At 40.5% G+C, this 12,860-nt stretch overlaps 2 protein-coding genes across 2 annotated transcripts in view; both read left to right on the top strand.

The window, feature by feature from the left end:
- The window catches only part of CCDC6 (coiled-coil domain containing 6), a 144,134-nt gene extending 132,281 nt beyond the window's left edge, over nt 1-11,853 (top strand). The window contains exon 9 of the mRNA XM_060127170.1: nt 11,625-11,853. Within this exon, the coding sequence (XP_059983153.1) occupies nt 11,625-11,654 (30 nt within the window). The 3' untranslated portion in view covers nt 11,655-11,853. The remainder of the gene's footprint in view (nt 1-11,624) is intronic.
- MRLN (myoregulin) lies at nt 11,644-11,853 on the top strand. The gene has a single exon (XM_060127172.1). It carries the CDS (start codon nt 11,644-11,646, stop codon nt 11,782-11,784), a length of 141 nt encoding a protein of 46 aa, XP_059983155.1. The 3' UTR covers nt 11,785-11,853.
- Nucleotides 11,854-12,860: the final 1,007 nt, after the last annotated feature.

The following is a 12,860-nucleotide window of genomic DNA, read 5'->3' as shown; positions in this document are numbered from 1 at the left end:
GTTTCCCCTCCCTGCATTTCAACGTCTTTCCAGTTTTTATAAGGCTGCTTAGAAGATTGACCAAAGAATTAGAATTCGATTCCTTCCATTTCTTTCTGGCTCAGTAAAGGCAGGAGGAGAAGCAAGGGGTTAATAAGATCTCAGTGACCTGAGCCAGCCTTGTGGCCATGCTAGATGTTTCTGCCTTTCTGTGTTTCCTCTCTAAAGAGAGGATTTCAGTGATTCCAAAGAGAAATTTCACATATGGAAAGTGTCTGCAGGGGAATGTTGGGTGGGAGACTTGGGCCCTGTCGTTTTCCATGTTTGAGATTTGGTTCAGAGAGGGCACCTGTCACATTCCACAGATTCACTGCCTTCCTGAGATTTTAGCCAAAGGCTTTGTCTTTGCAGCCTTTTGATAATGGCTGCTTCTGGGAGTCCTGCAAAGTGGGTCACTGTGTTTTCTGTCTGGAAAAGGAGGACCCTGAAGCTGGTGCCCTGCCTGGCCCTCTGAGGGAAGGTGAAAGCTGACACTCCGGTCCCTTCTCAGGACTACGGACTAAGTTTTCTGCTTTGGTGACATACATTCAATTCTCCTGAACATGTGCATCAGGCTTCTAAATAAGGGAGGCATCACAGGGAAGTGGAAGGAGGCAGATGCCGGCTTGGTATTGAGCCCTGGCTCAACAAGCTTTGGGACTTCAGCAAGTATTCAACCTCTTTGAGTCTCAGTTTCCTTGTTTGTGAGATGAGAGTTATAACCTGTTTGACAGGGTGGTGGGTTTTACTCATAACATATCTAAGTGGCCAAGTATGGTGATATTATTAATGAAATCCCTCATTTGCATTTTTCCTGAATCTTCTTAACCTGGAGCTTCCAATGTGGTCTTTGATGGGAAACTTTAAATTGCAGAGACGATAATTGGCTTTTACTGCTTTTAATACCTTCATCCTTAGGATGGTATCAGCAGTGGGAATGCTGAGGACGGGGTCATTGGAGGATGGCATATGGTTAGCTCAGGACATGAGGCTACGGCTAAGATCAATGATGACGGGGAACTTCATCAAAACAATTTCAAAGCATAAACTATTATTTTAATAAACTTATCTGCTCTACTATAATCAGCATTCTAAAATTTTTCTGGGACTTGCCTGATGGTCCAGTGGTTAAGACTCCACACTTTCAGTGCAGGGGGTACAGGTTTGATCCCTGGCCGGGGTCCTAAGAGCCTGCATGCCGCGAGGTGCGGCCAAAAATCAGTAAATAAAAATAAACTTTTTCTTTTGCTTATGTGCTTCTGTGGTTCCAAAGGACTGCTTTCCCCCCTTGCTAGCTTCGATTCTGTGTCTGGACGGGACAGAAAGGAGGGTTGTCTCAGAGAATAGCTGCTTCCCGAAGTGTTTCCTTGTACACTCAGGAGGCAGGATGAGGTTTTTGTTTTCCACCGCAAGCTGTCATTCTGCAAATGTTTATTTAATTCCCACTGTGTGAACACACAGTGCTAGATTAACAAAGGGTCAGTAAACTCTAAATATGGTAGGAGAAAGAAGTCATTTCATGAGTAACTCTGTTACAAGTCAGAATGGGCTTGTTCCGTGGTACATGACAAGTACAGACAGGATCTGGCTGGCATTCCACAGGGCCATCGCGTCCAATACTTATCCACTGAGAGTGGGCATTATTGGTCAGACTTCCCCTTGGAGAGCTGTACGTTCTTAGAAACGATTCAGTGCTTTTCAGGGCTCCTCGTTGGGTTCACCTTCTAAGTGAGGTTTTCTGAGGCACAGAAAAACGCACCATAAAGTCGCATCTCATCCTCCCCGCCTCCAGTTTTTTTTTTAATCGAGCACCTGTTTTGTTCCAAGCCCTGTGCTAAATGATAGAAATATAATTTGGGGATTTCCCTGGTGGCGCACTGGTTAAGAGTCTGCCTGCCAATGCAGGGGATGCGCGCGAGTTCGAGCTCTGGTCCAGGAGGATCCCACGTGCTGTGGAGCAACTAAGCCCGCGGGCCACAACTACTGAGCCTGCGCTCTAGAGCCTGTGAGCCACAACTGAGGAGCCCACGTGCCACAACTACTGAAGCCTGCGCGCCTAGAGCCCGTGCTCCGCAACAAGAGAAGCCATTGCAGTGAGAAGCCCACGCACCACAACGAAGAGTAGCCCCCCTCGCCACAACTAGAGAAAGCCCGCGCACAGCAACGAAGACCCAACGCAGCCAAAAATAAATAAACAAACTTATTAATTAATTTTAAAAAAGAAATATAATTTGGTCTTAGAAGAGGTCACAGTTTTTCATTGAACTTGAAATTCTGTCCTCCAACCTGGCCATCTACCTTCTCAGCTAAACTTGACTCCAGATAACACTTAGCTGGTTTCCGAAATCAAATCTGCACCTTAATAATTCACCAGTGAATTTAGGCAGAGGAGTGTATGTTGCAGGCTGAGAAGGTAGTTTAAAAGGTTTGGCCAAATGCTTTTACTAAAGTCAAACAGGTCCAGAGACCTCTCCTCCACCCCAAACCTGGAATGACACACGTTTGGATATGTGAGTTCTGCAGATAAAAACCCCAAATGCAATGAATAAGCACCTGGCCTCAGCCCCACTCCTGCTTTGTCACAACGCGGAAGAACTGGTGGCGAGTGGCACTGCCCTGTGAGGTTCCCGGGCCACAGCTCTGGGCAGTTCATCTGGCCTCGTAAGAGTGCGCTACAGCTGTGATTCTTGGCAAGGGCTGGGCAACTTGGCAGGGAGAAGGTTGAAAACATTTTGATTATTTTGGTTCCAGAATCTTTCTTAATGTAAAGTACCTATAACCGAGTAATTTATGTCTTCTTAGGGGCAATGCCATCTCCTATTTGGGGGCAGGAATGGGGTAGCGGGAAATCTCAGCCTTTGGGAGTCTTGGTAGTGGATGATTAAGAGGAGGTGCTTGTTCATGTGTAGAAAAACAGTTCATTTAAGGGCCGGAATATTTACTCAAAACATTTGAGGCACAGTCATAGATGGCAGAAGGCCCAAACTGGACAGATATTGACATGCAGAGAAAGCATGAGAGATACAGTTGAAGAGGAGAAAAGTAGAGGGATTCCACACAGGTCTGGGACCCCCCTGTACCCCTGGGGGATCGGGTGGACCCTCATGGGTGCTGCCAGGGCAGACAGTGCCCTGTGGCCTACATGTCTGTGCATCTGCCTCAGCTTCCTGGGCTTCCCATCGCTTAAGTCCATTTGTTTGCTCTCGTCCATTGGGTCCACGCTCACCCCTCTCCCTCCTTGTTGGGCTGCAGGAAGTGGCCCCCTTTCTGACTCCAGTGCTTTGTCATACCCTAACCATTATTTTACCAAGTGCCCGGCAGCATGCTGGGCTCTAGGCTCACCTCTTTTACCAATCTTGAGATGCTGCAGTGGCTAAGGCTTTGGAGCCAAACACACTTCCATTCAAATCCCCGGTCATCCCCGGTGTGTGATCGCGAATAGCTCACTAAAGTCTCGGGTCATCAATCTCTCCAACTAAGGAAATAGGAGAATTAGTAACTCACCTCATAAGGCTTTATGAGATTAAAATCACAGTGTGTGTAAGCCCTTCTTAACTGTAGTTACGAATAAAAGCCTTTCAATCCCCTGCAAAACAGATTGTCTCTGTCTCCAGATGGGGTGGCAGGTGAGGTGAAATGCCCGATCCACGGCTCCAGCACTAATACCAGCCAGAACCAGGATCGCAAACCAGTTCCACCCAGCTCCCAAACCTTGCTGACCCACCATCTGTGACAAGGCACGTGGTTCTGTTTCCAGGCGAAGTCCACTTTGTCGAGTTTTGTGAGTCTGACCTGCCCAGTTTTCCAGTTTTCACTTGTGACTTATTCTCTTCTGGACACCCTGGTCTTGCCTTGGCCTGAATCAAAGCAGTTGGGAGGTGATGAAGATCGAATATCTTCAAATAGCCAAGTCTGGTGAAACGCAGAATCCAATTTATCATACATGTCAAAAAGTCGCTGAGGCAATTATTATAGTAGCTCAGAAGAAAAGTAGCTGTGTGACCTCAGGCGAGGTGCCTTCTCTCGTTTGTCAAATGAGAAGTTTTAAGAAATTTCAGATTTCTTTTCCAGTGCCAACATTTCTGTAATATTTCTGATTTTCCACTACAGTTTTTTTTTTTAGCTGGAGAGAGAAAGATCTCCTTGAAATCGTGTCTTAATCAGGAAACAAGGTATAACAATCATGCCTGTAATCATTTCAGGGTCAAGCCATATGCCATTTCTTATTATTCTCATTCAAGCTTCCTCACATACAATGCTCATATCACTGATGAGCTGATTTCTCAGATGTCTGTTAAATTCCCTTCCTCATGTAATTCCTCACATAATTAGTTCAGAAAATGCACCTTGAACTCCATTTTAGAAGCTTACAGAACACACAAAACCCACTTACTGTTGAATATGGCTGAATTTCAGTTGACTTCTGAATGATTCATATTTGAGCAGTTTATGTCTCCTGTCCTACCACACCATCATCTATTTCTGGAATCTTAAGGGGACAAATCTCAATTATGCCAGAGAAACAGTAGCCATCCCAGCAGGACACTTCGAATCCTAAAACCCTGTAGGCCAGTGCCAAACTCTTGTTGCCTTCCAACAACTTGACTAGCTTCCCTAATTACAAGCAAACAAATAAAAACAAAAGCAAAAACATCAACAAGATATAATTCCCATATGATTTCTCAAGTTTCTGAAAGATAACTTTATTAAACATAAATTTTATGGGAAAGAGACATTTTCCATGTGGAGACAATACTGAAAATACCCAACTTTGTGATTTTATTTTTGAAGAATAAAAATTTGTGGGAAAAGTAGACTTAATATATGGTTTTTCTTGTCGTAATCGTCTTTTGAACAAAATGAACTTTTGGTCTTCCAAGAAAGCTTCTACTTGAGGTGCAGTTATTAAATCAATATTTGTTGAAAACTGCTTAGCATCCAGTACCGTGAGGCAGTGGGATCCAAGATGGGTAAGGCCATCCCCACTTTCTAGGAAGACAGCCCTTCCAATGGGGGTGGCATGCAAATAACCACAATACATGGTTTTCAGTTGCAATATGTTACAGCAAGTGGGCAATAGATTCTGCCTGAGGGTGTCAGGAAAGATCACAGAGGAGGTATGTTGGGTTTCAAAGGCTGAGTAGGTGTGTGACAGTTTTGCATGTTTGGGTGTCCAAAGAGAAACTGAGAAGCCTGATTTATTCAAGGGGTACCATCTAGGAGGTAATACGGTAGAATATAATTAACAACGATAGTCACTCTTGCTTATTAAGAGCGACTTGTGCCTAGTAGGCACTCACTAGGCACTCACTAGGCACTAGGCACTCACTTGGCACAAGTATTGATATTATCTCATTTTATTCTCACACTACCCTACTCTTATTATCATCTCCATTGTATAGAAGTGCTAACTGAGGCACAGAGAGTTAATGTAACTTGTCCAAGGTCTCACGGTAAGTGGCAGATCCAAGTCAAACCCTATCAGTCTTATGTCAGACCCGTCTCTCAACCACCAAGTCCTGGAAACATTCTTGATATTTCTCTGTCCAGCTAATGTCGATAAGATCAAGGGGAGGAATTCATTGGCGGTCTAGTGGTTAAGGCTCGGCACTTCTGCTGCTGGGGGCATGGGTTCTATCCCTGGTCGGGGAATTAAGATCCCACAAGCCACGTGCACAGCCAAAAAAAAAAAAGTTCAAGGGGAGGAACTTGTCAGTCATAAGTTGATCAGTGGGTGGATAACAGACTAAAAAGAAAAGAAAATTGCAGAGAGTAAAAGCTAATAAAACACAGATTTAAAAAACTGAACTTTCACCTAATCGGGTTGCTAGACAGTAAGCTCGTAGTAGTGGCCTGTGAATGATCCATTTACAAAGAGCAGGTTGTTTTGATATGAATAAAACTGACTCTTGTAAAACGATTCAGGCGAATTTAGGGTTCTCAGGCCCAGAGGGATAACGGCAAGACTATCCATCCCATTGTTCAGCCAGCACTTCACATATACAGAAAGGAGCCAGGACTGAGGAAGAAGAGTGGCCATCGATAATTACATGTGGATATTTCCATTTCAGTCTAGTCCATTTCCTTTTCATTTGAAAACATTAATAAATCCATGTAGTTGAAACAGAGTGGCATCTGGGGATGGGAGTCCTGGGTTAGTAGCATCAAGGCTCCAGCATAGAACCTTAAGGCAGTTGCTCCATCGCCCCAGTAGTGCATAATCACAGCCTGGCACACACTAGACCCTTAATAAATGGTAATTATTATACTTTACTTAAGTGACCTATTCAGCAAGAGTATCTCATGTTTCAACATTTGTCTCTAGGGAACTTCTGTCAATATTATCTTGACCGTTAGATATTGATGGAAACAAGGAGTAGAATTAGCAAATTCTTATCAAAAAAGGAAATATTTTTGAAGTGTGACTCATGTGTTTAAGACTATAATCTTGAATCCAATGAAAAGTGTTTTCTTTGGATTTAAAAAGAGACTTTGCAAAGTATGTTCTGTTCTTTATCTTGACCAGGAATCCACGCCTAATCAGGGGAAATCGTAGAGGCTGAGAGAGATTGAGAAACAGGTGAAGTCTTAGTACCAGTAATAATTTTATAGAATAGAGGGCGTTTTACTTGTTTGTTTTGCATTGTTTTATTTTTGCCAAGCCGTTTAGCAAATGCACTATGGTCCCAGGAGTCAGAGTTGACTTGAGAAACTTTGTTTTATATAAAATCAAGATTATAAAGGTTTGAAAGGCCAGAGGCTACAAACTGATGGCAGGGTGAAGAACAGAGAATGCAGTGAAGTTCAACCCCCAGAGACCAAAAGTTACAGCTACTCGCCATTAGTCTAACTTACCTTGTAGGATTCCACCATTCAACCATTCAATGAACAGGTCAGTTTGGATTTAGATCATTTGGACTCTTGATGGAATCAAAAGAAAATATAATAAAGACAAGTTTTTAAAACTAGATAAGAGTATTCATTCTATTTTAAGTATAACATTCTATAAATTAATTTCTACAAAATAAATTGATTCTCAGTGCCTTTTGGAAATAGGGAAAAGAAAGGAACGTAGAGGCATTTAAATGGGAGGGAAAATTATTTGCGGTCATCTGAAATTTCAACATGAAATATATTAGGCCCCAAATAACCTAGGATGTCTTAAATTTTATTTTATTTATTTTTTATACAGCAGGTTCTTATTAGTTATCTATTTTATACATATTAGTGTATATATGTCAATCCCAATCTCCCAATTCATCCCACCACCACCACCCCTGCCACTTTTCCCCCTTGGTGTCCATACGTTTGTTCTCTACATCTGTGTCTCAATTTCTGCCCGGCAACCGGTTCATCTGTACCATTTTTCTATAACCTAGGCTGTCTTATATCAGAAATTGGAGGTGATGTTATTTTAACTACGACTTTTAAATACTGCATTCAAGATAAGACCACGGTCTTGAGATAGTCACACTCAATACATTCTAGCATACTTTTAGAAGTGTCCTAGCTTGTTTCAAATTTAATTATTAATTAATTTATTTTTTACATTTATTTAGTGCATGTTTTATCCGATAAAAAAAACACTACAAATCATTTTTTTTCCTGAAAATGCTGCTGTTAACTAGCCTTTCCTCGAAAAGAACGTCCCTGCAAAGAAAAAACATGTGATTACCAAGCTTCTAGAAAAGTAAGTAAGAACTAATTAGGCAAAATGTAAATCAAACACTGCAACAATCAGAATTTTAATCCACAGTAAAATCTCAGTGTGCTAGTAAACTTACGATGGTACAGATTCGTGTCCTTCCAATGATTTAAATCCAGAAACAGATCTAACACTGAGAAGAACCAAACAGAAACCACCACCATTCCTCTTTCTCCTGAACATTTTGAATGAGACTAGAACATGTTCTTTAGCCAAAGAGACAGTGTAAACTCAAGGAAAATGAAATGTCTCAGTGAAACATTTTAATGAAAATATGTAATTTATTGGATAAAGTGTAAGTTAAATATTTTCATTAAAATCTTTGACTGACATTTAATTTTCCCGAATTCATATTTGTTAAAATGTTTGGTTGGACAAAAATAAAATCAGTATACATTACTTTTAAGTATATGGGAAAGAAAGAGGACTAGCCGTTATGGGACTACTTTCTTTCGTTTTCTGAAGTTATATAAGCAACATCCTTTTAAATGAAAATGTGAGAAGTGGAAAAAGCAAGGAAAAAAAATCACATACAGTCCTTCACCCAAATTCGACCACTATGACCATTATTGACATTTGTAGATAGTCCTGTTTCCTTTTTTTAAATATTTCGATTGTGAAGTCTAACATACCTACAGAAAAGCCTATAAAATTTCTATGTGCGGTTTAGCAAGTAGTTAAAAAATGATTGCCAGTGTAACCACCAACCAGGACAAGAAATGAAATACTGCTGGAGGCTCCCCACACCCGTGCAGCCCTTCCCTTCCCCTCACTAACACCACCACTACCCTGATTTTATGGTAGCCAATCCTCTGCTTTTCTTGATCAATTCACCACCTACACCATTGCACCCACATATACACCCCTAAACCATACACCTTTAACTCTGTTTTCCTACTTTACATAAATATATTTACACTGTGCATTTTCTTTTGTGCCTTGCTTTTAAAAAATTCAATATTATGTTTATAAAATTCACCACTGTTTTCATATGTAGCTGGAGCTTAATTTTCATGATTGTAAAAATTCAATATTGTGTTTGTGAAATTCACCGCTGTTCTTGTATGTAGCTGGAGCTTAATTTTCATTATTGTATAATATTCCATTATATGCATTTATCTATCTACTAATGGGCATTTGGTTTGTTTTTAAGTTGAGGATATTACAAATAATGTTTGGATATGTATCCTGGTGTGATTATCCATGCTTGTCCAGGAGTATAATAGGTGTTCATAAGGTATGGCTTTTAATCATAATTAAATATTTTAACATAATTTTCTAAGTAGTATTTTCTATTATTTCATAGTTGTAGTAACCATCATTTTGTTGGATAATTTTCCATTTATGGCTGAATGTTACAGCCTGGTCTTTTGTAATAAGTTCACTCCACTTTCTAATGCTTCTAGTGCTGGAAACAATTAAAATCTAATCTCTTAGCAAGCTTAATGTTTATAACACACTTTTATGTCTATGCTCACTGTACTGTGTATTACAGTGGTCTCCGGGACTTATTTATCTACTCGTTGCACACGTGTAACCCTTACACATCTCTTCCATTCCCTCACCCCCTGAGACCTATTGTTTTAAAAGCGTGGTTTAGACTTCCTGCTTCCACTGCAGGGGGTGTGGATTCAATCCCTGGTGGGGGAACTAAGATCCCATATGCCCCATGGCACGCCAAAAAATAAAATAAAATAATAAAAGCATGGTAAGTGTTTGGCCCGCCAGGAAAATTATAGAGTTCAGTTTAAACTTTTTGTGAAAAGTTTAGTTTTCAGCTCTACGATTCTGTGATATGTTGAAATCAACGTGTCACGTTTGCCGAACTCCACTCTTCCACATCTCCTTCCTGACTTCTTTGAGAGTCATTTTAGAGTCTCTCCAGGCAGGCTCCCTGCCCGGCCACTTCACAGACCTCCTCAGCATCCAATAAAAGCTTTCGCTGTGCTTTGACACAGGAACCAAGGTTGCTAAGAGACCACCTGTGCTGAATGCACTTTGTTCTAGCAAGAGCAGCTGGAGAGAAAACCCAGGAGCAGCATTACCAACCACTACCCGGGATTAAGTCAGGTGAGAAATGGGTTTCTGCGCACTCTTCGACCCCCACCAGTTGTCTGGTCTTTCCCTCACTTCCTATTCAGTCTCTCTCTTTACCGCTGTTGGAGAAAATTGAAGGTACCCCTCAGAGCACAGACTGAAGAAACACAAGATGGAGGTGGAGGCCATAGGAGGGAAGGAAAATCGCTTTGCGAACCCATGTGTTATTCTTACCCCTTCTTTCCCAAACATAGGCACAAGGAATTGTTGAACTTAAGGGAAATTCTAGGCGTTTACTTTGCCAGTGATTGCTGTGTAATTTGGGGCAAGTCATTCCCTCCTTTAGGAAGGGGGTTAGTTATTATAGAAATTAATCAAGATTGCTAAAAGTGGAAGAAGATACTTGTATAAATCTCATCTCTCTCCCCCTCTCTCTTTCACCTTCTCTCTTAAAACTCAACCTGCCTTTTTGGGTTTGAGTGAAAAATAGCAGAAAATATTTTCCCATCCCGATCTTGCCACTTTCTAAAAATATTGATGCTCATTTTTTTAAATAAATTTTTTAAAGTTTATTTATTTTTGGCTGCATTGGGTCTTTGTTTGCTGTGCGCGCGCTTTCTCTAGTTGTGGAGAGCAGGGGTTACTCTTCGTTGCGGTGCGCGGGCTTCTCATTGCGGTGGCTTCTCTTGTTGCATGCAGGCTTTGGTAGTTGTGGCGCGTGGGCTCAGTAGTTGTGGCTGTCGGGCTCTAGAGTGCAGGCTCAGTAGTTGTGGTGCACGGGCTTAGTTGCTCTGTGGCATGGGGGATTTTCCCAGATCAGGGCTCGAACCCGTGTCCCCTGCATTGGCAGGCGGATTCTTAACCACTGCGCCACCAGGGAAGCCCTTGATGCTGATTTTAAGTTGAGTGTGTATAAGGGACTTGGATGTAAGGCCAAGTTCACATTCCTGGAAAAAGGAGTTAAGAATGGTTCTAAACTCCCTACCTGACAGGCATGTGAAATATTCCGACAGTGCGCTAAACAGACCACAAATTAATATCTTTAAAAATTCCGTAATACTTAAAAAAATTAAGATATTAAAAAAACTGATTAACACAGAAGTGTGGAAGAAATTAAAATATTTAATGTCTGGTTAAGTGACCAAAATATGAGAAGATTTTGAGGAAAGATCAGGGAAATGAAAAAAACCTTTTGTTGTTTAATGTTTAAGAATTTTATCACATGCCTCTTTCCATGTCTTCAAATTCTCATTTCCTGGTAATACCCACTGTACAGGTTAGAAGAATGGCAATTTCACTGATGCCATAAGAATGATTGTAAATGGCTTTGCAGATAAGACTTCAAAAATAAACTAGTTATGGATAACATTGAAAAGAGAGGGGTAATTCTGGTAGTTCCTTGAGCTGTTTTTTTTTGTTTGTTTGTTTTACAAATTTATTTATTTATTTTTGGCTGCATTGTGTCTTCCTCGCTGCACGTGGGCTTTCTCTAGTTGTGGAGAGTGGGGGTTACTCTTCATTGTGGTGCACGAGCTTCTCATTGCGGTGGCTTCTTGTGTTGTGGAGCACGGGCTCTAGGCGCGCGGGCTCTGTAGTTGTGGCTAGCGGGGTCTAGAGCACAGGCTCAGTAGTTGTGGCGCTCGGGCGTAGTTGCTCCATGGCATGTGGGATCTTCCCGGACCAGGGCTCGAACCCCTGTCCCCTGCATTGGCAGGCGGATTCTCAACCACTGCGCCACTAGGGAAGACTTGAAAGACATTTCTTGATCACTGTTTCTTTCCAGTGCAAATATGAGATTGATTTTAAAGAATCAGGGTTATAAATGTGTTCATTTAAGGACATTTTCTCTTTCTTTTCCCCCTAGGGAGCAGGAGCTCTTGGATATGACGTGTAAACACTGGATGTTAATTTCTACTACTAACCCCACAAGTCTGGAAGATGAAATTGTGGGAAGACTTCTAAAAATTCTGTTTTTTATCTTTGTTGACTTCCTGTCTATTATATATGTTGTTATAACTTCTTAGAAAGCTGACTTCCCTTACTTTACATGTGAATTTCATATTGAATTACAGTGAATAAAATTTTGTAATTTAGTATGTTGAGTGATTTTAATTTGATGACATCTCCAATTATTCTAGAGGCCAAAAGGACATTGCAATAAAAACAACATTGTATATTATTTAGTACTTTCTGGTTTATAAAACATTCACATAAATTGAAATGGAATTTTTTCCAAAAATCTACACTACTCTCATAAAACTTTTTGATTTTTAACATGATCATTAGTTGATAGATTGACTGAAATTTGTAGGTGTAATTATGAGTGAAGTTGTTTCTTAAGGATGCGTACCTATGTGAAATTTTATATGGTTCTATTTTTTTTAATTTATTTTTTAAATTTATTTCATTAAACTATAGTTGATTTACAATGTTATGTTGATTTCTGCTATACAGCAAAGTGATTCATTTATACATATATACATTCTTTTTCATATTCATTTCTATTATGGGTTATCACAGGATATTGAATATAGTTCCCTGTGCTGTACAGTAGGACCTTGTTGTTTATTATATGGTTCTATTTTTAACACATCAAGCTTAATGTAAGCTGATCTTTCCATAATGTATGCTAATAGTTTATTCTCATTTTCTTACATACACATTTCATCTGTGTGTAGGTAGATTGTTTTTCTTAACCCTCCACAATTTTATGTTTCTACTAACAAAAACTTAAAGTTAGGAATAGAAATGCTTAAACAACATTCTTTTAGGAAAATAGAACTTGTAAGAAAGGAGAGAAAACAAGGTGCAACCTGTGTTGATTTTCTGTTTGGGACTAAATGCTCACAGTATGTCATTTAATGTAAGGCTCCCAGTAATCCTAGGAGGCAGGAGTGAGTTGTCCCATTTCACAGATGAACACACTGAATCCTGGAAGAATTATGCTAGCTGGAGACTATACCTAGGAAGTGGCAGAACCAGATCTTGGGCCTTCACAATCCATCATATCATAGTGCCTCCAAAGGTAAATAATAATTAAACAAGTGTGGTTAAAAAGCAATCTGTAGAGCTCAACGTTTTTTCACAGTAATGTTTTATT

The sequence above is a fragment of the Lagenorhynchus albirostris genome, chromosome 16, assembly GCF_949774975.1.
Source record: "Lagenorhynchus albirostris chromosome 16, mLagAlb1.1, whole genome shotgun sequence".
NCBI classification, from domain to species: domain Eukaryota; kingdom Metazoa; phylum Chordata; class Mammalia; order Artiodactyla; family Delphinidae; genus Lagenorhynchus; species Lagenorhynchus albirostris.
The sequence above is the reverse complement of the archived record's forward strand: the minus strand, read 5'-3'. Positions and strand labels throughout refer to the sequence as shown.